A 25,425-nucleotide genomic window follows, 5' to 3' on the forward strand; every position below is an offset into this window, starting at 1 on the left:
ACTCGAAATCAATCAAATTTAATCAGATTTTATGTTTTTTGTTTTTCTCTAAAGCATCTTTTAAAAGATCATGTTTATTACGAATCACCATATTTCTTTCAAAAAATATAGGTTTATCTCTCTTGAGAATATAATTATCTGTATTTCTCAATTGACGCATTTCGTCTGCATCAAATCTCCCAGGATACAAAATTCTTTGATCTGTTTTACTTAAAAATTCTTGATTAGCAAACTTTCTTTGTTCCTCAATTTGAGGATTATTCTTTTTATCCAAACGTTTCCAGAAACTTCTAATTTCAAATGCACAATGGTGGCAAAGAAAATGATCTTTTTTAACTCTTCCACAGGATGGACAACAATTTAAATTTAATTTCAATTTTAAATGTTTACTCGAATCCAACTGTCTCTTTCTTCTACGACAATGCGACACTTTCTGTTTAGGAACTGCTTTAAGTATTCCCATTTCTAAAGGATTAAAGATTGGATTTGGGTCCTGGTTTTTCAAGTTCTCGATTAGTTCTTCCAATTTATTTTCACAATCACCAGTTTCAGCATTGTCTTTCTTGCTATTATTCGAGCCCGGTAGAGATATGGCGATTTGAATGGAGGGAAGTCTTGGTAACAAACCAGCTAATCTACCAAGATACAAAGACAACGAGTCACCAGTAACAGCTCCCATTCGATACACCATAGACGCCATTTTCAGTATCCTGTTCAGTATGCTGTTCAAATGTGGGCTTCTTCAGAGGGTTCTTCAAAGGAATCTGTTCTTCAAAAGCTTCTTTTTTGTTTTTAATTGGTCTTTTTTCTCGTTTTGAAAATTTCGCTGATTTTCAACCGGTTTTGGTTACCCGGGTATGACTCACGTGATGCTTGAAATATCCGAGGGAAAGAAACAAAAGGAGCAGAAAAAGCAGAAAAAGCAGAAGCAAAAGTTGCACAAAGAGAAAGTTGCTGGAATTTACTGTTTCTATATAAACTACCAAATAAACATGTAAAAAACTATGGAATGTACTCTGTTAAGATGGCCAACAACGCTATCACATCCACCACTTGCTGGTATTTCAACACCATCATCTTGTTGTCACTTAGCTTGGGCTTTTGGTTTTTGTGGAAATACCTTCTTTTAAGCTCTTCGTCATTGATCAACAAATGCTTCTTTAGTATCTTGGAAATCGGTTCTTTGTATGAATCAAGGATATCTTTAATTTCCTTTACAATAAATCGATTGTTCGGGCCCACAGTGATCAACACTGTCGATACCAATTGGAAAATTGGTATTGCAATCTCAAAGGGAAATATAAAGTTGTCATTACTATTGTTAAACAACGAGTATTCCAATAAATTCAAATTGTTATTCAAAATCTTCCCAAACGTTTCACCATTGCTGATATACTCAATTTCAATTCCAACTTCAAGATCAAACTTTAGTAATTGGATCTTTTTCAACTCTTTGAAAAAATTATCCTTGATTAATATATTGCATCCCTTTTTATTCCTTGAAATAGAAATTAAGAAAATGATTATTGTTTTAAATACTGTTAGTTCATATCTCACATAATTTAAAATTGACGTATCGTCTTCATCATCGTTACTGCTACCAATAATCTTATTCTCTTTATTCTCTTTATTGTCGTTAGAATTAGTGTCAAAATTACTACCATTAAACGTGTCATAACTGCTTACATCAATGCTTTTAAAATTTTTCAACCCATCAGAACTTAGTAATATTTTATCGATTTGAATTAACTTGGCTAACAATTTTAGAACAAATTTTTTTCTTAATATTAACTGCAAAATTAAATTGTTCTTCTCATTCTTTTCTCCCAAAAGATATAATGTTTGCAATAAAGTTAATGAAATGATCTTAATTAGTCCCCCATTCTCAGTAAAATCCTTGATTAAAATCTCAGTTAATTTATCGTTTGAAAACTTAGTACTATTCAATAATTCCAAACTTAATTTCTTATCTTCCAAAACCGACAACAAAAACTGATTGATTAATAAATATAAATTGCAACGAAGTTTACCTGATCCCTCAAAGTTCAATATACTATTAAGACATGTCTTAAATAGCGGAAACAATCTTTCACAAAACAATAAAACATTGGTATTATTGCTATCTCTATCACCACTATGGTTATCATTTTCCCTGTCATCATCATTATTATTGCTGATAAAATCCTTATAATGCAAATTGAATAGTAATAATGACAAGGATGTTAACTCTTCTGCATAAGTGATATTGTTCTCAACATAATAATTTATCTTTGGTATAATCAATTGATATAAAACTAAAATGAAATCACATCTATCAAATGCTTTTAGTTCATTTTTAATTAATATATTTTCAATGAGTTTAATCCAAGTTTTTAAACATCTAGATTGAATCTTTTGGACTTTAAAACAAGTATTGATATTTAAAATAAACTCTTTAACTCGCTTCATTTCCTCATAGATATCTTGATTTTCTTCTTTTCCAATTTGTTTTTGATCCACGTTCTTATCATCCTTTTTAATTATATCTGCACTTTCATTACTACTAGGAATGAGACTGTTAATATTATTATTACCATCATTTATCATTCTGAAAAAACTCTTCTTTTTTTCAGAAGCTTTAATCAATTGTTTTTCTGTAATTGAAGCCTTCAATCTTAATTCAAGCAATAAATTCAATGTCTTTATGTTAAAACAATCCTTTTTATCACTATGATTAGAGTCGTCTGACGAAAATTCAATCCATTCAATGATCGATTCTAAATTGATTTTCTTGAAATAATTTAAATTTTTAACAGCTTTTGATTCAGGTTTCAACTTGACATTGAATTCTGAAAAGTCAAAATATGAATTGATTTTAATAAAATCTTTTGAAAAGTCATTTTTCTTAATTAAGTAATTTAACAACTTGTTCAGTCTTTCATTATTATCCTCATTATTATTATCCTCATTCAACTCAATTATAATATACTCCATAATAAAACATTTCAACTTGAAAAAAAGAAAGAAACAATCACTACTAGAATCATCAAATGAAAATTTATTGTCAAAATTATTGAAATCATTATTAAAATAATTCCCAGAAAATTTTGTAGCTTTTAAAGTAGTCCTTAAATTTATACTAATTATTTTATCTTCAAAGTTATGATTTCTCAAAAATTTTAAAACTAAACCTGAAGTTAGTTCATTTTTAATCAATTTCAAAATAATTTCCATAATCATTGATAAAAATTTAATTGCGATATAATTAATTTCATTAGATGCATTGTTTTTATTCTCCACCATCTCCAAGAAATAATCAAACATTGAAAGAATATAGTTCAATAATGAACTTTCTCCAGAAATCATCGGAACATCATAAGAGGATAGTATAAATGGATTTTTTGAATGCGTGTTAAAATCAATCCCCAACAAATAATGAGATATAGTTTTTTCCTGTCCGATTGAAGAAAGATTAATATCAAGAAATCTCAAAATATCAAGCTTTAAATTTATTAATTGTTTGGAAGTTCCGCTAATATTATTCAATGATTCATGAAAAATGACATGTAAGTGTGATTCAAGTTGATTAATAAATGAATATCGAACTTTTGAATTGACATCAAATGTTTGAATAGCTGTTAACAACCGATTTCCTTGAACAAAAGAATTCTTGGTTTTGCCTGATATCTTGGAAGATACAGCTGTACATTCTCTTGAAACAGATAATTTTGATAAAATTTTGACTGATTCAGAGCTGATTTTAAGATGAGTTGATCCAATGTATAAAGATAGATTTATAATAATCGACAAGTTACTTATAATAGGCTCAATTATTGAAGTTATACCAAAAAGACCAATATTCTTAGGTAAATATGTTGAAAACCCAAATTTATTATTGAATCTAATGCATGGAAGAATAATATCAATAAATGTTCTTTCAAGCTCAATGATATTATTGATAATACTTAAAGAAGACGAAAGTGAAATGACATTCAAGTCCCCTTCTTCTTTAAGATTTATATCGTCAAATCTCTCTGAAATAATTCCGAATAACACATGATAAACTTTAGGTTGATAAAGATAGTTCATGACAGCTGAACATGGGTTTTCAAGCAAAAATTTGTTGAAATCAATTGAGAAGCTATTATCTTCAGGGTTCTTTCCCAAAATATCAATATTATCAACCCCGGACAACTGGCTAAATAAAATTAAATTGGGATCAAGAAATTTAAAACAATTAGATATGAAATTTAAAATTGAGATTTGCAACAATTTCTTATTTCCCACATCGACCGCTGAAGCGTTTAAATTCACAAATACTTCACTAAGTAAATACTCAACATATGGCCAAATTCCAGCTTTACGATACTTAGAACCTAAATTTTTGGGATAAGGCAAAGACAATTTCGATTGTGTAGAATAATTTGATGAAATTAATTGATTTAATAATTCCACAAACCCAAGTAAATCATTGAAATTTTTAAAACACCTGTCAAAAATCTCCTTGAATTTTAAACTATGATTCATTAAACCATTGTTATAGTCGACATTGTAAAGGTTATGCTCGAAAATCCAAGAATCAAGTAAATTCCATATTTTATAGGACACGTTTAAATCTTTTGAGATCAAGGATTTTAATGTTTGAAAAACAGAACCATAAAAATTGCATTCTTTTGATTTCAAAAAAGTAAAACAAATATTAATGATGTTAAAATTGGAATTTTTAGTCATTAATTTTTTAAAGTCATCGGATAAAGAAGCAATTTTAGAAAATAAAGAGAGATAAGCTGAAATCTCATAAACAGAGGTTTCAGAAAGCACTTTAGCAGGTGCATCGTTGGAGTTTCCATTTAGCAAAATACGTTGTTGTTGAAATTTCTGTTGCTGCTGTTGTTGTTGAAATTGATTTGAAAAATGTATTAATTGGTTATTGTAGTTTTTTAATATTTCAAAAATGCTTTTAATACTTAATTTATCAATATTGGTATTACGATTAACCTGTAGAGTAGTCATATCAGTTGAATTTGATTGAAACATCAAAAAACTAGGAGAGGTTGTTTGATTATTTTTATTTTTTTTCGATTCTGTAGAATTGTCCGATAGCATAGTTTTTAATAGTATGCCATCGTTTAAAATTTGAAAAAAATTTAGTGCAGTCTTTGAATCATTAATGAAAGAGGAAATCATCAAACAATAGCAAGATTTCATTAAAGTTGTATTCGATTTAACCAAGCCCCAATAAATAAAATCTAACATTGTATTGTCATTATTGGAATCATTCTCACCATTGTTATATTCAATATCAGTAATATTGTCATTGGATATGTTTTTAGAGTCAAATTCAATATCGATGTTTAGCTTGTTAAACCATTCGTCGGTTAAATTTGGATTCAATATATTAATATAATAGATTAACATATGCAACCTTTCTAAATCTGCAATTTCAGTAATTTCATCTAAATTTAAATCCATACTAATATTATTTTGAATGTTGCTATCAATTTGATTATTAATATTATTGTTGATAGAAATTAAACTTGTGGGTTGTAGATTATTACCAGAAGAATTTTCAATTTGATTTGAATTCAAATTTGATAAAAGAAAATCTTCTTCAAAATCAGAAATTTTATTTAATAAATTTGAAGAGTTTTTGATAAATAAAGTAACAACTTGAATCAATTGACAGGATAACAAAGTTTTAAAATTTTCATCGATTTTATAGTTGGCAATTTCAATTTGATAACGATTTAAATGATCAGAGCCAATAATATTGTTGTTTTGAATATCTTGATTATTAAATAAAGCATTGCTAATTGATTGTGGATTGTCATTTAAAAATTTATATGGAATTAAAATTGGTAAATGTTTTTGCAACAAATTTCTAAAATTTATAAAAGATTTGCTTTTAATTAAATTCGACAAATCAAACGAGGAATTATTTGATGAAGAGTAGATCAGAACATCAGCCATAATTGACATTAGAGTTTCGATTGAGGAAATCTTAATTGAATCTAAAATTAAATTTTGAATTGAATGGATTTGGTAGATTGAATTTTTTGAATTAAAATTTTTGTTTTTTTTGATTAATACTGAATAATTAAGAAGATAAGTTAAAAAAATAAACGAAACAGCCGAATAGTATGGATTAGATAGAGATGAATAAGTGGAAGAAGGTGATGAAGGCGAGGAAAATGAAGATTGTTGCTGATTTTTCTTTTGATCAAATTGGCTGTAATTTTTATATTCATTTTGAAAATGTGTATAAATTTGCTCAATTTGTGAGCTTGAATTTTTAGTGAATATAGTATTAAAATAAGCAATTATACCAGGAAAGTAAAAAATTATGAACAAATCATTATTTTGAGTCGATTTAAATAAAGTTTTATTTTTTAAGAAAGAATCAATAAATGAGAAATTTTTATTTTTTTTGTTATCATTTAAAATATTATTATCTTTTAAAAAAGAGTATAAGATTTGAGATAAGATTTGGTACTGATTAAACAACTGTTTTCTCTTGTAATTAATATTCAATAAAAAGGCATCATTATTAGTATTGGTTTTAATATTTTCGTTTGAATTTAGATTATTGGAAATGCTATTAAAATTAGGAATATTGTTTCCAGCGTTATTGTTGTTAAAGAGCAGACTACCACCATTATTGCTGGTGCTATTAATTGAGTTATTGTTGTTAATAGTACTGTTTAAATTATTACTATTGCTTAATAAACGGTTTTGGATAATTTGATCCTTTATATGATCCAAGTGAAACTCGATTTCTTTGAATGAATTTAAAACTTTGTCAATTGATAAATCAAAATCCGTAACTAGATAATTACTAGGATTGAAAACTAAATATGAATAAATCAACAACAAAAGCTCATTTCTTTTGAAATAGTATATAATTGCTAAATCTATTAAAGAAGTTCCTTTTGTCGAGTTAAATAAATCATTGATATTGTTATTTTGATTGTTGTTGTCATTATTTGTATTTTTATTATAGACATTTAAGGTGTTAAGCAAAATGTTTGCGGAGATAATCTCATCAAGATTCAAGAAATCAGATAATTGAATTGTCAACAATTGAAAAGAATTATTGAGTTTGTAATCTATTTTGTTGATTGAAATTTCACCATTTGAAATTTTATTTCTTGACTCAACGTTTTTTCTTTTGAATAAAATCAATTGATTGAAATCGTTTTTAAGATATTTAAGAAGATAATTAGCATTTGAAACATTTGTTTTGTTGATGTTTCGATCAATATTAAAAGTACCATTATTGTTGTTTTTGTTGGAGCTGTGTGTGTTAACCTGAAGAAGCTGGTACAATGTTCTGAAGTCGTTGAGATCCCAATGCAACTCCAAATCGTCTTGAGCCAAGCTCAGAGACACATTGGCCACTTTCAATAAAGTAGATGCCATGAACTAAGCTATAATCAACCAGAACCTAAGTGAACTCAAGCTGTCACTGATCTCCAAAGTCTCCAAAGTCTCCAAAGTCTTCAGAAACTTCTCAATCGCCTGTTTCTGTTTTTTTCACTTTGGTTAAAAGGGAAGAAAAACAAGGTTACCCGGGGCGTATATATAGCACGTGATTATAGTTTAACACCTATTATGTGGATATTCTGCTTGATTTTGATACCATTTCTGTGGCATATACTGAATTCAACATATGTATGCATGACAATTTCATTTTATAAACCCCTTTTTTTTGCATACCTTCAATTTTGCAAACCCTTACTTAAGCTTTAGTATGTGGATGCATGCAAGGTGAGTTCTCTTGGCTGCTTGTGTTTTGGTTTTTTTTCGCTTTTTAGCTTTATAGAGTGTTTACTGGACCCTTTACTTTTCAGCAATCGGATTATCTTAAAATAAAAATCCCATAGAAATTGTTGACTGATCAAACATAAACTAAAATTTCAAATGAGGTTTATCATATTGAAAATTTCAAATCTTCCAGAAATATTGGGTGTATAAAAACTATGAAATTTTGGTCATTAGCAACTCAAATGTCTAACTTATTAATGTTGAATTTGAGCTTTAATAACATTTCCAAAAAAGGAACTAAGTTTAGGATATAACAAAATGACCACAATTGAAAATTTACATCATTTGGAAGAATTAAATCTATGGTAGAATTCAAAAACCATCAAATATTCGATTTACCCCATATCAAGTATCACCTAGAGTTTACGAGCACCACTAAGTCGTAAAAACATAATCAAAACATAAACTCATCCTGCCGGTGTAATTGAAAAACCATTAATCTTGTTTAATTTTGCAATTTAATACATTTAATTTATTTAAAAGTATGTTTTATTGTCATTTTGCGATTATATTTCTGTTTTTGATCTCATTAATTCTCTATTTATTATTTCCATTTAGCATAGTTTTATAATGAGATCTGTAGTAGTGCTGTTATCTGGATAAAACATAGTCATTATTAAATTTGTTGAATAAAGATTAAGTGCAAAAGAAATAAAATTTACTTTTGCTTTTTTTAAATTTTATAAATGAATAATAATTATCAGCTATTTGATTCTAATAGTGTTTTTTTTATCTTATGATTATGATATCAATATTATATTTCCATTTTATTCTTCTTTCTCTATCATCTATTTATGAATTATAACAACTTCATTGCTATTAATTTAAATAGCTAGGGTCTTTCGTCTTGTAAACATAACAGTGGGAAGATCCTTATTTTACCCAACCACTCCTTCTAATGATCATATTCATGGTAAATACTAAAATCAATTTATATAATTGATGGATTTATAAGATAAAATATTAATAAAACCTCAAGAAATAAATAACAACAACATAAAAGTAAGAATAAACCCCCCCCCCCCCCCAAAAAAAAAAAAAAAAAAAAACAACTACTGACTAAGTATTTATTATCAATAGTCCTGTAATTATTATTGGGATAAAATTTATAATGTTCAAACTATGACAATACGTTCCCTACAGTTACTATTATCGTTACTATTATCATTATTATTATCATTAGTGATTTAATGGATAAAATTAACATCATTTTAGCATAATCTAAACAAATGGAACCGAGCTCCTTCACAACCCAATGTCGTCAATTGTAAAACCACCAGAAACAACAGTTGTGGCCAATGTGGGATTGAGTCTCGCTTCTCAAAGCTCTTCCAGTAAGTGAAATTAAACCTCCGCAAGCATGCCTTTTATGTTAGCCTCTTCTCTCAGAATAACGCCAACAACATTCAATTGGATATTTTTAGCACTGATTCAGCTTCAATAGCACACTAACTTGATGCAATATACCAGCACTTGGTTCTCTCTTGTCATTTGTTGCAAATACAGTCCAGAAACTACCAGTCCCGAAAATGTTAATAATTCAACAACTTTTACAATCACCAACATATTCTTGATGTGACATAGATGCTTGATTAAAATAAAATCAAGATGAACCCAAATTTTCACAGAGTATGCTGTTTATATTCTGTTTATATGCTCTTGATGTCCTTCAGAAGTCCAACTTTCTGTCGTGTTGTGTTTATAGCAAGAACGTAAAAGGCATCTTCACCACAGAAAACAAAACCCAATCAAAGTGCAGAACAGTGTAGCTTCTGGAAGAAAATTAATTGAATAGTTTTTCTAATAATCAGCTTGCACCTACTAACAACTATATTGAATTTCTAAGCTAAACAATTGCCCAGTTTAAATAATAAATATGTTCACTTAAAGTCGAAAATGAAACTGAATGCATTTTATTTCAAAACTGGCACCATCAAACAAAACAAAATGATCAACTTAACTACTTCTATTCCTGAATTTCAAGTGATGTTTCAACCAGCCTACTCTGCTTCTGACTTTTTTGAGCCATTCTATATATGTTCAAGAACCAATATAATCTGATTGAACAGATAGTATTTGTTCTAGCTCTATAATTTTTTCTATTTCCTTTGCTTTATAAATTGTATTTCTTTTCAAATAAATAAATTGTAAATTTTTTAATTTCGATATATTTTTAACATTGTAAATTTCATTCTTCAGCAAGTTTAATTCAACTAAACAGACCAAATTTGACAAATTCTGAATTTTATCAATCAAATTGCCACTAAGATTTAAATTAGTTAACTGAGTTAAACTCTTCAATCCATCAATTTTGGGAATTATATTTCTAGACAAGTCAAGATTTGTAAGATTAGCTAATCTATCCAAATTTTCAATTTTTCGGATTCTATTGTATGCTAAATTCAAAAATAATATATTAACCAATTTATCTAAATTTTATCTAAATTTTCAATTTTTTGAATTTTATTGAATGATAAATCTAAAGATGATAAATTAACCAATCTATCCAAATTTTCAATCTTCTGAATGTAATTATATTTTGAAGCACACGAGCCATCCAATGAAAACGCGGTCCATCCCAGTGGTGTATTAAAAGCCATTCAATGAATTTTTGGCTGGATGTTGGATGGTATCTTTACTCGGCTTTATATCAGAATAATTATCAAGGGATCAAAATTTTGAGAGACAGGTTTAAACTGGAAATATCATTGAAGATAATTTTAAAGAACAAATTGAAAAGCTTCAAGTTTATTTTAAAATTTATTTGGTGTTTGATAAAAAGGATAGTTTTGAAACATAGTATTGCTAAATAAGGTATCGAATTTTACTGTTTAATAACGGTATAATAGCACCGCTGTTTATTGAATTTTATTGATGCAATGCTTTATTTCTTTCGATTACTGAGAGCTAGGGGTGATTAAGATGAAAACGGTAGAAGAAAATTATATTAATAGAATAAAATAAAATAAGACAATAAAATAAAAGAAATAAAATAATAAAATTGAGAGACCTTAAAAAAACTTGATCGATAGTTAATCAATAAATTAATAAAGAATTAAAAAGCTTTTCAAAATGGGTAAATAATATAACAGGGGTGAGAGTAAAGATATAAAAAACAGCAATGAAAACAGACTAAAGTTTAGATGTTAAAAGATAAATGTTTTTAAACATCTTTTGATTCAACCTTTGAAGTACTTTTATTTTCTGGTTCATTAGTGCTGTTGCTACCGCTAAAGTATTCAACGTTACCAGGATTGTAGTAACCAGAAGTGGTACCAACGAATTCATCAACAGTTTCAGCCATTTCGTACAAGTCCATACCCATTTCTTCTGCTTCTTCCGAAGCTCTCATTTTCAATCCTGGGATTTTATCGATACCAAAACAAAGAATATAAGTGACACAGAAAGTGTAGGCGGTGATAGCACAAATACCGGCGATTTGATAACCCATTTGTTCCCAGTGGTGCCAGATCCAACCACCAGCGATTGAACTTGCGCCATCTAAAGCAGTGATATTTGGAGAAGCTAATAAACCACAGCCAACGATACTTCCGACCATACCACCAATACCATGTAAGTTAAATGAGTAGGTAACATCATCGATACGTAACCATTTGTTGACACCATAAGTCAAACGACAGGCAAGAGCAGTAACGATGGCAGTGATGGCAGCACCCCATGTGGTAACGAAACCACAACATGGAGTAATGGCGACTAAACCTGCAATGGCTCCATCACAAGCAGCCATAATAGACCATTTGCCAGTAATTAAGAAATCTGTGACGGTAAAGGTTAAACAAGCAAAAGCAGCAGCAAGTTGGGTATTGGCCATAATGTAACCTGTTCTTAAGTTTACAGAGATTAAAGTACCAGAATTGAAACATAACCAGGCCATCCAAATGAGAGAAACACCAACCATTGTGGTGACAGGAGAGTGAGGTTTCAAGTGTGGAATTTCCTTTGAGCCATCTTTCCATTCTTTTCTTCTACCTAAAAAGAAAGAATAAGACAAAGAGGCAACACCAGAGGCGATATGGACTGGACCACCACCGGCAAAATCCAATTCACCTAATTTGTATAGCCAACCGTTACCACTCCAGGCCCAGTAAGCTAATGGACAGTAAACGATAGTAGCCCAGAGGAAAGCTAGGACTAGAGAAGGCAATAGTCTACCTCTTTCAGCGATTGCACCCAAGAAAATTTGTACGGTTGCGATAGGAAAAAAACAAGAAAAAGTGAAGTAAATGATAGAAGGAATTGAGCCATCTTCAAAGAGAGGGCCTTCATCAACGTTTGATAAAGCACCCATTCTGAAATTTCCAATAAATTCATTTGTAGAAGTAGTTGAACAAGCTAAGGAATAACCCATAAGATACCACTGAATGGTGATTACTGATGTGACTAAATAAGTTTGAGTCAATAACTGGATGACTGACTTTCTTCTAATCATTCCACCATAGAATAAACCAATTGCTGGGGTAATTATAAAGACAGCAACTGTACATATCATAACATAGGCCATATCAGCAGCGACAAAGGTAGCAGTAGCCTCTTCTAAATTTTCGAGTGCTCTTTTTTGTCTGAGTAGCACTGCCGAAGCAAATGCACTATTTTGGTAAGTCATTTTGAAAGTGTGATATTACTATAAAGGATGATTAATGATTTACAGTATGTTTGAACAGATCACCGAAGAGCAATAGACAGGAAAATGAAAAAGCTGATACGAAATAAAAATAAAAAGAAGATGGAAAAAGAAAAATAAATGAAGAATCTGATCTTATATATATCAATTTTGAATATTACAAAAAATATTGAAAATCAGATATTATAATAGTGCTAGTGGTTTTAATAATTTTAGTTCTTTCAGCAAAAAATTAGAAATAACAATAACAAAAGGGTTCAATCAATGCCTGCATTCATTCATTCTAGATTGGTGTCAGATAAGCAAAGCCAGGCCTCAGAACCTGTGCTAACAGGACAAACGGTATAAATGCTGAGGGAAAGAAACGCAACGTAGGTTCCCATTGGTTGTCTGCGATTTGCAGCGCGTGCATGCTTGTTTAGCTTCAACGCAGTAGGGGCTTGGCATAGATAAGCTAAACAGTGATGGTAAGCTAGGTGCAGCGTAGGAGCCTATCAGCTGCGAGCATCCCATAGAAAGCTAATAGGATTTAGAATAAAAAAATAAAATAATATAAAGTTCAATACATCTCATATTCCAAGTAGTTAGGGTTTCAGTTCTTATCAGTCAAAGTGGTGTTCTTGCTAAAGAACTTTTACGACTTTGTTACTAAAAAGTGCTTGGAATTTTGGAAAAAAATTAAATAGAAAGCGAATAATCGCTTTAAAAAGCAACATTACATAATTTTATTAAATAGCCATCTGTCTAGCTGGAATACCAGCCAGAACAAATCCCGTTTTGAGCAGCTGTATTAGATAAGCAGTGTATGTGTGTCAGCAGACTGCACTCACATTGCTAAAGACATAATCTTGAATAGATAGGGGAATTGAGCAAATAAGACTTTTTGTTTCTTGGTATAAGCTCAGCTGTTATCTATCGAGCCGTTAAGTTTTGCCATCCAGCACCCACCATGGTAAATCAGGGCTGGGGAAAGGTGCAGTTAAAACGTTCCCGAATTTTTCACCTTATGTAAAAGGACAATTTGAAATCCACAGAATTATTGCTGAAAATTTAATTGAATATTATTTCACTATCAGCAGAAAAGCAGCGATAGCATATCCATTAAGGCAAAAGGTAAACAGAAAAGAGAAGGAATCAAAACAAGTGAGGGTTTTATGCTAAAATTGAGTTAAAAAAAATCAGATCCTTCTTTCTTTGAGTGAACAACTATGAAAAACTGTTTCCAGCTGGCAGCAAGCTCATTGAACTGCTCGATTGGGCAAAACCTTCCAACCCTGCCATCCGGTTGTTATTACCGCATCGAGACACTCTGACTGACGATCCCGTGACAGCCGCACCGGTCTGCGCACGTCGCAGACAGCCACTGCTTGGCCGGCGATAGGCAGGAGAAGCTAGAGAGGCAGACGTGACAGAACAAGGGTTGGCAGCAGAAGCAACGCTGTTGCTGGCAGCCGTGGCGACGGTGACGCAGCAGACGTAAAGGAGACAACAATAGGAACAATAGGAGCACAAAGCCCAGCAGACTCGGAGCAACAATGCAATGCTTGGAGGCACGTGCGGTCTGGGATTTTCCACTGCTTTATTCAACTACTTTAAGGTAAAAGATACCTATTGGTCGCTGATTCCTTTGCTACTATATCCATATTCTCATTCGTGCTTCCATTCATTCTCATACTTATACTTGGACCTGAACTGATAACAGCCGTATTCTGGCCCACTATGACAACTCCTTTGAATGTATCTCCCCTCGAATTGCACAACAACGACATCGATATTTCTCAACCCTTGGACGAAAATCAACCTCCTGATTTAATCTCGACCTATTTATCTCCAGTTTATTCCGCTCCTTCATTGAATTTAATACTCGATTATTACAGTCAATCGCAATCCACCTCGAACAATTTGGTCATCTGGAATCTCAAAAACCTTCTTGTTTTAAATTTTTTATTGATTTCCTATATATATTATCTTATAAAGGACAATTATCAAATAATCGGTATCAAAAAATCTCTTTTATTAAATTCAAATGCTAATCTATTCCATATAGCCTATTTTCTATTGCTAATCCTTTCAACGTTCTTGATTTTTCTTAAAAATTACAACAATTATTTTAAAAATAAGTCCAAAAAATTAGCTTTGAACAATGCTAGCGAATTGTTCATTAATATCAATTTGAATAATTTAATTTTGCTAAATGAAAAAACATTGTCCCATAAAAATTTATCTGATGAAGACCAATTACTATTGCAAAATTGCCAAAATGTTAAACTCTTTATCTACAGAAACGTTCCCATCGCTATCATCATCTTAAACCCTTATACTCAGGTCCCTGATTCTGACCAATTTATTGTCAAAATAATGGGTTTGAACGTTCGAAAAGTTTATAAAGACATTGGCTTGTACGATGATTTGATCTCCTGGGCAATTGAGAGATCTTTAACTTTAACCAATCTCTACAACAAGGATATCTTAAAAAATAAACATAGCGTCAACGAGATTAAATTGAAAAAGAATTTAATACTAAACATCAGTGTATACTCCTTTTGTAAAGTTATTAAGCAGTCCCTCTTGAAGAAAAAATTCAAATTAATCAAAAAAAATTACTTGCCAACTTTCTTGGGCTCTTTTTATAAAATTTCAAATGATAATTATCAACTATCAGTCAATCTCAATGAAATATCTTCAAGTTAATACAAGAATACAAGAATACAAGAATACAAAATAAGATAGTTTTATAATTTCTTGTAACATATAATAACCTGCACAATGTACTCTCTTTAATTCGCCTCGAATCCAAGGCTTTTCATTCAAACTGAATATATTCTCATTTATTTTCTCATTCAAGTTATTCTATAGAATTTTATAATTGTATTTATTCACTTATTTCCCTCCACTTTACCTATTACCTATTTTCATCGCTTTTAATGAACCTTTCTGCGTCACTCTATAGCATACCTGTAAACATCTCAATTCCTGATCAAACCTCTCCTTCAAAACATTTGGTTCATTGCAATAACTTTTGTATCTTCGCCAAATCACTTGAAATTGTTCTTATTGTTCTTCCAATACTCAAATACCCAAAGTGGACAGTTTTCCTACTCTTGTTCAATAACCAATCACTAAAATAACCAACCAATTGCTTTACCTATTTGGCTGCTTTTACTGTTTCCTATTAATCTCCTTTTTCATGTCAATGTGTCTTTCAATTTAGCTTTAGGTTGTTTTTCTTAAACACTTTTTCACTTTCCCACTTTTCAATCATCAAATCTCACTTCCTTTACCTTACAACCTATAACTTGTAACTTAATTATCACTGAATAGGACTAACGAGTACTAACGAGTATTAATAAGTATTGAAATTATGAGTAAATTTTAGGAAATATAATAGCCATTTACACTTTATTACTGTTTTCCCACTCAACTTCTTAATTTTCTCCATTTATTATTTGCTATTTTTACTATTTATGCTAATTTGTTTCAAATTTTAAACCAAAACAAAATTACTTTGTCATTCTAGTTAATATTTCACATTTTCTGCGTTTTTTCCTTTTTCAATATATTGAAATATATTGAAATGACATTTTCACACTCAATTTTATGAAAACACAATGAAAATATTATGAAAACACTATAAAAATAGCACTAAAAAACACAATGTTTTAAATATAACATATATAACAACCAGCTTCATCCTCTCTACACTCTACACTCTTCACTTTTTTTTTCTTTTTGATTCCATTGACAATTCATTCATATTCATATTTTAACTACAAAGATTAATCGTATTGTTCTCATAATCACATAACAATCTTTTCATGTCAAATTCAGAAAATAAAAATCATTATCTTTACTACCATCTAAAGAAATCACATTTAATCCTTGAAATTAATTCAACCCTAAATAGCTTGAAAAACTGTTTGAAAATTAATTTCTTTGAAGCTGAGTTATTAATTTACCAATTCAACTGGAACATTCACGATTTAATCCAAACTTTTCAAAAACTAGATTTAAATAATTTAAATAAAATCAATGAAAAATTGAATTTTTTCCAACACTATGGCATAATATCAATCGATACTGATGATACTACTACTACTACTACTACTAATAATAATAATAATAATAATAATAATAATAATACCAATAACGATAATGAAAATAAAAAAGGAAAATGCCTTATTTGTTTCGAGGAAAATAGAAATTTAATTGGATTAGATTGCAATCATAAATATTGCTACTCATGCTATTTAAAATATATCTTGGATCATTTTAATACCTACTACAATCCAATTTCTTCTTTAAGATGTGTCAATCCCAATTGTAAATTGAGAATCAATAAAGAAAGATTGATGGCCTTATTTAGTATCAATTCTAATATTAAAAACAAGAAAAAGATTGGTGATGGGAGAGATAATGAAAAAAAGAATCAGACTATTGAAACCACTAAGATTGTTGAGATTAGTGAAAGCACAGAAGGAGAAGAAGAAGATACATTTGATGGAATCGATTTAGCTGATTATAAATTGATCGAATATTATAATGAATTGCATGAAGCAAGTGATAAAAGAATATCTGGTGCAACTTATGTCACTAAAAATAATACTGACACTAAAAATAATGTTGATAACTATAATGATAATAACTATAATGATAGTAACAATAATGATAATGATAATGATAATGAATTGATGAAAGAACTTTTGAGGATTCTTGACAAATGGGATGATCTAATAATTCGTTATTATCTAACATTCAAAAGTGGAATCAATAAATCTATTAAATACTGTCCATATGGATGCGATAATCTAGTTAAATGTGTAAATTACCATGATAATCTTGAAAGAGATTTAAAACTCCAAGCAAACACCAATAATATCAATATCATTGATATTGCTAATAATGATAATAATAATAATAATAGTAAAACTGCTAATAAAAATCACAAAAAAAGGAAAATTTTAAAACCAATATATGTTAGCTGTGAAAGTAATCATATTTTTTGTTTTAAATGTGGTGAGAAGGATCATAGACCATCAAGTTGTTTTTCAACAGAGTATAAATCAGAAAAGAGAAGTAATAAATGGAAGTTCAGATTTACAAAAAGATGCCCCAATTGTTATATAGTAATAGAGAAAACTGGTGGTTGCTCACAAATGAAATGTCCAAGCTGTCAAGTCAAATTTGACTGGAAAGATTCAAAATATTTTGAGATACCAAGAAATGAAGAGAAGTTTTTCAGAGAATTGATGGTAAAAAAAGAAAAAACAGCTAGAGTTAATATAAAAGCTCTAACAAATGGCAATGGTGATAATAAAAATAAGAATGAATACGACAATCAGAGTTTTAACGACTCTGAAATCGATTTGGAGAAGAATTTAGAGGAAACTGAGCATAGTGAGATACAAAATGGAAATAGAAACAAATACCAAATAATAGCTACCAAGTTCCTTGATTGTATGTTGGAATTTGATTGGAATTTGATCATTTTGTGCTTTTTCTTCCCATTGCTAGTGATAATCTTTGGCTATTCAATCTTTGAAGAGGTTTTATGGTTGTTGATTCTTCTGATAACGTTTTTGATGACCATACTTTATATCAATCTTTTCAACAACTTCCATGAGTATTCCATAACCCACAACATTCAAAACTCGAAAGCCCATGGATACCATGCCAGACACGACTATATATTCAAGACATTCATGATAATTCTAATGGTTGCTGTGATCAGTATGGGATTCAGCAGACAAACCCTTTGGTTAGCAGTGTTCATGACTGTGTTGTTGGTGTTGTTTATTGTAGTTGCTGTTTACAAGGACATCAAAAGACGCCGCCACTTGATATAGGTAGATCCATACTGGTGTGCACTTTATTCCTACTCGTTTTTTTTTCATTCTCTATATAAAAATGTTTACAATCTATGGCTTTCTGAGGCAAAAACAGCAAAAACAGCAGAAGAGGCAACGGATTTATGATTTCCGTGCTTAGCTATCACGGACACATTTCCACCCAGCGAATATCAACTACGGACTAATCCGCGGACGACGCGTGCTTTATTTTATTTTATTTTATTTTTTGAGAAAGACGCGTTTTTCCATCTGCTGAAATTACTTTTCAATTTCTCTCTGTGGTTTTTTGATTCAACTCAGCTAGAGAAAGAAACACATCGTTATTGGTTCTTAGGTGTCTTTCAAAATGTCAATTGTTTCTTTGCTTGGTATAAATGTTCTTAACAATCCTGCTCGATTCACAGATCCATATGAATTCGAGATAACCTTTGAATGTCTAGAGCCCTTGTCGCAAGATTTGGAGTGGAAACTAACTTATGTTGGTTCATCGAGATCATTGGACCATGATCAAGAATTAGATTCTATATTAGTTGGCCCGGTTCCAGTGGGTATCAATAAATTTTTATTCACTGCTGATCCACCATCACCCGAGTTGATTCCAGCCAGTGAGTTGGTCTCAGTAACTGTCATTTTGTTGTCCTGTTCGTATCGTGATAGGGAGTTCGTGAGAGTCGGTTACTATGTTAATAATGAATATGATTCCGATGACTTACGCGAAAACCCTCCAAACAAAGTGCAAGTCGATAATGTCGTTAGAAATATACTAGCTGAAAAACCTAGAGTGACAAGGTTTAACATAGTTTGGGACAATGAAGATGAAAATCAAGAGGAATTTCCACCAGAATTAGAACAGCCTGAAGCTGACGATTTAATAGATGATGAAGACCAATATGGTGCTGATGAGCAAGAAGATGAAAATGAGGATAACGACGAAGAAGACGAAGACAACGAAGAAGAAGCCGAAGAAGAAGACGAAGATAACGAGGCGGATCGTGAAGCAGATGATGAAGATGATGAAGATGATGAGGACATTGATAATGAGGTTGACGAAACCGATAATATTATAAATCCAATAAAGGAGATTGATATACCGAAGGACGATATTAATATTAATATTAATATTAATAATGATACTACTAACAACAAAAAAAAGAATCATATCATAGAGGATGAAGATAATCACATAACTAAAAAAAGAAAGATAAATAAAAGTTCAAATAAAGATGAGATAAATACAGTTTCAACTCCTGTCGATTCAAACTCAATTACAAATGAACCTTTATTAATAAATACTGATGCAATATTGCCTAATTCAATAAAAGACTCAAACAATGATTCCAATAATAATAGTGAAAATCCAATTCAGGTAATGTGATGTTAAAATTTACTAATTTTTAATTTTTATTAATATTTATTACAGTTTGTTAAACAATTTTTATATAAAACTCTTGATTATATATCTATACAATTATAATATAATTTATTTTATTTATTTACATGTAATTAAACTATTTTCTCCAATTTTCTCCAATTTTCTTAGATTATTTTCTTAGATTATTTTCTTGGATTACTTTTTTTTTTCATCAATTAGCCATTTCCATACTATATCTTTTTGTTTGATATTTATTTTATTTCTTCTTGATAGTTGCATTTTCCTTAAAAAGTGTAAATTGTTTAATAATTTCCATTTAATTATGCTTGTTATTTTACTTTTTTTTAATTTATTTTTTTTAGTATTTAAATTTGTATCTGTATTTTTAATAATTTTTTCATTTAAGGTATTATTGCTATTATTATCAGTATTAATACTATTATTAATGTTGTTAATTTCATTTATTTTTTTTTCCTTTTCTATTAAAGTCTTTGAATCTATTGGGTTTGTTGTCGCTGTTGGTATATCTTTAAATGATTCTGATTCTTCTAATTCGTTAATGAAATCTCTCTCTGATTTACCCAACATCATTGTTAGTTTTTGAACAGTTCTTAATTTATTAAAACTTATGGCCACTATACCAATTGCAGATAAGATTGATATACCTACAACTGAACTGAAACCGTAAATTGAATCCTCTATGAAGTTTTTCAAATTCATTCCATAAAATGCAGGGATTGTAGTTGCAACAGTGAATCCTAAGGTGTAAATGGTTAGTTTCAATTCATATAACATTAGAGAGTTTCTATTGGCATCCAAAATGATGTTTACAATTTCTTCGGTTGATTTAATGTCAGATATCAAAGAGCCAGCTTGTTGGACAAATTCGTCACATTGTTTATAATAACTTTCAATTAACATTTCGATTTCAGTGAAATTTTCATTGCTATTAGCCATATTGGGATTATTATTATCAGATAGATACATTTTTTGTAAATCTTCATCATTTTCTAATAATTCGTCTAATACTTCTCTGATTAATAAAGATTTTTGATAGTATGCAGTTAAAGATTTAGAATTGATTAATAAATTCTTTAGTTTGATTCTATCGATTTGGTTTTCTAAATCCTTCAAGATTGAGGATGAAACTTTTAAATGATTGTTTAATTCAGTTTCTAAGGAAGACATGATATTTATTAGGATTGTTTCAAGGACTCTAAATTCATAATTTTGATGATAATTTTTGTTAACTTTAATTTTAATCTTGTTATTCTTATTAGTGGTGTTGTTTAGAGTAGAAATGAATGATAATTTGGAGGATTCCTTTAAACGATCTTCCAAATCATACATGAATAAACCTAATTTTGAGATTGAGGATTGATTTGTTGGAGATATATCAAAGATCATTACCTGGTTTTTTTGAATTATAGCCTTTATGTATAATAAATTTATAAGGATGCAGTTTTTTCTAATGACAATCGAGGGAACAATGTCTACAGCTGAGGTATCAATGTTTCTTAAATCTCTTGGGTATAAGTTATTGTTTTCTAAAAAGGACATTTTAGGAAATTTTTTTGAGATTGCAGTTATGTTGCCATTGATATCAAAAATAGTGCAACTAACGTAGTTATTGTTTTGGTCTGATGAGTTTGAATATAAAGGGTAATGCGAGAAATTTTTTGAATTTATTGGGTTATGAAGCAAGTAATTTTCATGGTTTATTGATTCTTTATTGTCAAGGTTATTATTAGCTGGGGGTGTTTTTTTATTACTGTTATTATTTATATCATTTGGAGGTAATAAAGGAATAGAAGTCGACGGTTTTGATAAATTTATTTTTTCATTATCAATATTTGAGTTGTTTGAATTATGCACTTTTGCTTTTTTTTTTTTTTTTTTAGAGATCAAAGAAAGAATTGAAGGCTCAATTATATTTTTTGTTATCTTAATTTCATTTTTGGTACTATTTGGGTTATTACTATTGATCTCGTTATCGCTGGTGGTATCATCAAGAGAACTGTTATTAGTATCATTTCGATTTGCATTTACTTTTTTGTGAGAAGAGTAGCTTATAAAGCGAGAATAGTGGATTAATTTTCGGTGGTTATCAATACAGTGGATATTATCGAAGAAGATTTTTTTCTTAAAATTTAAATCTAAAGAATAATTTGAAATTATTTTGATCTGAGGACGTAAAAGATTATGGATCATAAGCGTAAAAAAAAAAGTAGCCAGATTGTTTGGTAATACAGTTGTACGTTAATTCGTTCTGAGCACTATTTGGAACCAGTGACACGATATATCCTTCATAAAACTAACATTATTTGGAGAGAAACAAAACCAATCAATGAATGAAAATTGAATTTGCCCAACCCAAAATTAAAATTAAAATTTTTTAAAGTGCTACCAAATTTGAAACCACGCGGACACAGCGGCTTTCCCAAACAGGTCACCCGACGTAAAAACGCCGACGATCCAATACACGCTATGTAACGCACATACACGCACAACGCACACAACGCACTCTAACAGAAAACAGCAGATAACAACAGCTACACGCGTGCACAAAACCGCAGAATACCGCATGTGATTACAGGCCACGTGGAGGCTGGTCCTCCGCGACGATCCGCGCACCACGGACGGATTTCCGCTCAACTCCGCAGACCCAAAAGAGCCATTTCGTGTTTAATCATCGTTGGACAATTTCTTTATATCTTCCTCTCTTCTCTTTTATTTTTTTCTTTTCTGCTTCGTTCTCTGCTTTGTTTTCTCTCTGCTATCCAAGCAGCTGCTGTGTCGCTTCCTTTGTGTGCTTTCAATTCTTCTCTGCTGTCTCTGGCGCTGTCTTTATCGCCCACTTTGCTTGCCAATTCATCTCCCACTAATTCCAATTCATCTCCCACTAATTGGCCTGTTCTGAGCAATTACCTGAAACATCATCAACCTCTGCAGTTTTATGGATAAAACGACATCTGTTTTACTTCTCATCAATTGAAATCTACCTAAGAAGAGAAATACAAACCCTATTGATCTTATTTTCCATTCTCACGCCCTCCAATCCTATCGCACAAGAAAAAGAAATACACAGCCATTTTCGTCATCTCTACTTGCAGGTAAAAAAAAATTTAAAATAATATAAAAAACAAAGCAAATAAAAAACCAGTAAAAATTTAAAAAACAGCAGCTAATTACCTGGTTGCTTCTACCAAACAAGACTTTTGTTACAATTTATATAATCCAATTTACAAATTTACAAATCCCTTCACTTTTCAATCTGCCTACTTTCAAACTAAAAAACAAACAAAAACATTTAATACTCACTTGTTACATTTAGATACATTTTTATTTTGATAGTTTCTATTATTCAAAGAATATGAAATATAATCTCATCACAATAATATAAACTTATAAATTATATTATTTCCAGTTATATCAGCAATTATATTAATTATACAAATTATATTAATTATCTTATACTCATCTCAAAATGGATTCCAATAATCAAAATTCCTCAGCTCAAACCCCAACAACTCATCACTTCTCCTTACATACAAATCTATCTTCTTTTTTTAACTCCTCTTCTTCAACTAATTCAATAAAAGATAATAACCTAATCAATATCTCAAACTCGAACTCTAACTCTAACTCAAATTACAATGATTCTGATATTTCCAACAACAGCTCTTCTTTGAATCCTAAAAACGCTTCCAATTTACTTGATAATGACAACATAAATGAAAACTCAAGCAATAGCAACAACAATAACACCAATATAAATTCAAATGATAACGATGATCCCAATCAATCATTGCTTGCTCCTCCCAAGCCACCAAGAAGATCAAGATCCTTATCTATAGGCAAATTATTTTCTTTTGGTATCAACATGGGAAGTAAAAATAACAGTCAAAATAATCAAAGTAACCAAAGTAATCAAAATAATCAAAATAATCAAAATAATCAAAATCATAATAATCACAACAACCACAGTAACCACAACAACCCTTCTCATATAGGCGAATTAAACCCAAACCATTCCTCTTCCTTATCACTCATAAGCTCAGACTCTCAATCAACTTCTGCTTCGACTATCAACCAATATCAACAGCAGCAGTTCATAAATAATCAATTAAATCCTGATAGAAGATATTACAATAAACCTTATAATCCAAAATTGCCTTTAAATTACAATATTCATAATATAAACAATCTTAATATCAGTACCAATAACAACACCAATAACAACACCAATACCAACAACAACAACAACAGCGTTCGTCCAAATTCTCCATTATCCCATCATTCTTCTCCTTCAAATGCATCCCTGGACTCTCAATCTTCTTCTTCAACATCCCCAAAGTCCTATCCACCCGTAAATACCACAAACAATAGCAATTACAACTTTCTAAATAATACCAACAATGTAAATACAAGCTTTGATAATAATATAACCCCAGGTTATGAAAAGAGTTCTTTTGATTTCGAACCGATTCCTGAATCAAATGAATTCGATAACAATAATTTAAACCAAACTAATATCTCCATAAAAATTCAAAACATGAATGATGATAATGATGATGATGTTGATGATGATGATGATGATAATATCAATAATAACGATAACGAAAACGAGTTATTAAAATCATCAATCTACACTAAATCAATAAAGCAATCAAATAATAACAATATACCTCCTCCTAGGAAAATATCTAAATTCAAAAGAATTTTTAAGTTTGCTTCTAGCAGTAATTTAGAACTAAATAATATCTCTTCATCAAGAGATATAAACTCTGACAACAACAGCTATAATCTAAATAATCCGGCCGATGATCTTAAAAATTTAAATGATACAAATAATAAACTACGTTCTGACTCGGTTTCTCCTTCGAAAAGCCATTTTGGTTTCCATTCCAATAAATCTGATAAACTAAAACAACTTGAAAAAGACACTATAAAGGAAAAATATAAAGACAAGGAATCCCAAAATCAAAATCAATATCAACATGACTCAGAGTATGAAAAAGAAACTGATAAAAAAAATCAAATTGAGAATGATCTTGACAACGAAAAACTCAAAGACAGTCAAAGTGCTAATCATCATTTTCTTGGTCATCATCATGAAATTTCTACCCATTCAGATAAAACTCAATTCTCTTCCAGCTCTTTAAAAAACGTTGAAAATCCTTTCGATAGCGTACAGCAGGGCGCTATCGATAACGAAACCCCAAATAATGGCATGAAAAAAATTGACAATAATAAAAGTAATAATAACACTGAAAACAATGATGATAGCAATATTAATAACTATATCAATAAAACTGATCATGATGAAAATGTTAAAAATAATAACAATTTTATTAAGAATAATGATATTAATAACAGAAACATTGATAAACCTCTCAAGTTAAACACAATCACAAACTCACCTGCCTCTACTAATAACATTTTTGATGTTCTGCTGCAAAACATTCAATCTAAGGAGTCGTCCAAGTTGATTCAAAGATTAAGGCGAATCCGTTCCCCTTCATCTCCTGCTTCACCCCAATCTCTTGGTTTGAACCTTAGTCAACAATCACAATCAATTTCAAAGCCATCACAATCTTCTTCAAAATCAAGTAGCCGTTTTTTTCTGAAAAATAAAATCAGCCAATCAACAACAAACATTCATAATAACAGTAATCAAAAACACCATTTGAATTTGCTACAGTCTGTTCAAGCAGCTCATAATAATCAAATAGATGGCAATAATAAGCTTTCTAAAGAAA

At 30.1% G+C, this 25,425-nt stretch overlaps 8 protein-coding genes across 8 annotated transcripts; 4 read left to right on the forward strand and 4 right to left on the reverse strand.

Moving 5' to 3' along the window:
• Positions 1–91: 91 nt before the first annotated feature.
• Positions 92–529, reverse strand: MRPL32 (mitochondrial 54S ribosomal protein bL32m; the record flags this gene model as incomplete). The annotated part of the gene is made up of 1 exon (XM_020189798.1): positions 92–529. A coding segment is annotated over one exon (438 nt), but the record flags the coding sequence as incomplete, so codon positions are not given.
• A 473-nt stretch (positions 530–1,002) lies between these two features.
• On the reverse strand, positions 1,003–7,398 carry NUP192 (Nup192p; the record flags this gene model as incomplete). Its single annotated transcript, XM_020191967.1, has 1 exon — positions 1,003–7,398. The coding sequence occupies one exon, from the start codon at positions 7,396–7,398 to the stop codon at positions 1,003–1,005; it is 6,396 nt and encodes a 2,131-aa protein (XP_020048924.1).
• A 2,301-nt stretch (positions 7,399–9,699) lies between these two features.
• Positions 9,700–9,864, forward strand: ASCRUDRAFT_80083 (uncharacterized protein; the record flags this gene model as incomplete). The annotated part of the gene is made up of 1 exon (XM_020194455.1): positions 9,700–9,864. One exon carries the CDS (start codon positions 9,700–9,702, stop codon positions 9,862–9,864), a length of 165 nt encoding a protein of 54 aa, XP_020048925.1.
• A 629-nt stretch (positions 9,865–10,493) lies between these two features.
• On the reverse strand, positions 10,494–12,427 carry ASCRUDRAFT_90477 (putative ammonium transporter; the record flags this gene model as incomplete). The annotated part of the gene is made up of 1 exon (XM_020195055.1): positions 10,494–12,427. One exon carries the CDS (start codon positions 12,425–12,427, stop codon positions 10,967–10,969), a length of 1,461 nt encoding a protein of 486 aa, XP_020048926.1. The 3' UTR covers positions 10,494–10,966.
• Positions 12,428–13,906: 1,479 nt separating this feature from the next.
• Positions 13,907–15,253, forward strand: PHO86 (Pho86p). The gene has a single exon (XM_020189110.1). The coding sequence runs from the start codon at positions 14,165–14,167 to the stop codon at positions 15,134–15,136; it is 972 nt and encodes a 323-aa protein (XP_020048927.1). The 5' UTR covers positions 13,907–14,164; the 3' UTR covers positions 15,137–15,253.
• Positions 15,254–17,415: 2,162 nt separating this feature from the next.
• ASCRUDRAFT_25892 (uncharacterized protein) lies at positions 17,416–17,634 on the forward strand (the record flags this gene model as incomplete). Its single annotated transcript, XM_020189916.1, has 1 exon — positions 17,416–17,634. A coding segment is annotated over one exon (219 nt), but the record flags the coding sequence as incomplete, so codon positions are not given.
• An 863-nt stretch (positions 17,635–18,497) lies between these two features.
• ASF1 (nucleosome assembly factor ASF1) lies at positions 18,498–19,737 on the forward strand. The gene has a single exon (XM_020192886.1). The coding sequence runs from the start codon at positions 18,638–18,640 to the stop codon at positions 19,664–19,666; it is 1,029 nt and encodes a 342-aa protein (XP_020048929.1). The 5' UTR covers positions 18,498–18,637; the 3' UTR covers positions 19,667–19,737.
• Positions 19,738–20,242: 505 nt separating this feature from the next.
• On the reverse strand, positions 20,243–21,298 carry MRS2 (Mrs2p; the record flags this gene model as incomplete). The annotated part of the gene is made up of 2 exons (XM_020190044.1): positions 20,243–20,913; positions 20,995–21,298. Coding segments are annotated over 2 exons (975 nt in total), but the record flags the coding sequence as incomplete, so codon positions are not given.
• Between the last annotated feature and the right edge of the window lie 4,127 nt (positions 21,299–25,425).

The sequence above is a fragment of the Ascoidea rubescens genome (genome assembly GCF_001661345.1).
Source record: "Ascoidea rubescens DSM 1968 unplaced genomic scaffold ASCRUscaffold_3, whole genome shotgun sequence".
In the NCBI taxonomy this organism is placed as follows: domain Eukaryota; kingdom Fungi; phylum Ascomycota; class Saccharomycetes; order Ascoideales; family Ascoideaceae; genus Ascoidea; species Ascoidea rubescens.

Excerpts from the sequence above, each read along its gene's own strand:
- PHO86 (XM_020189110.1), top strand. The coding sequence starts at position 14,165 with ATGACAACTCCTTTGAATGTATCTCCCCTCGAATTGCACAACAACGAC.
- ASF1 (XM_020192886.1), top strand. The coding sequence starts at position 18,638 with ATGTCAATTGTTTCTTTGCTTGGTATAAATGTTCTTAACAATCCTGCT.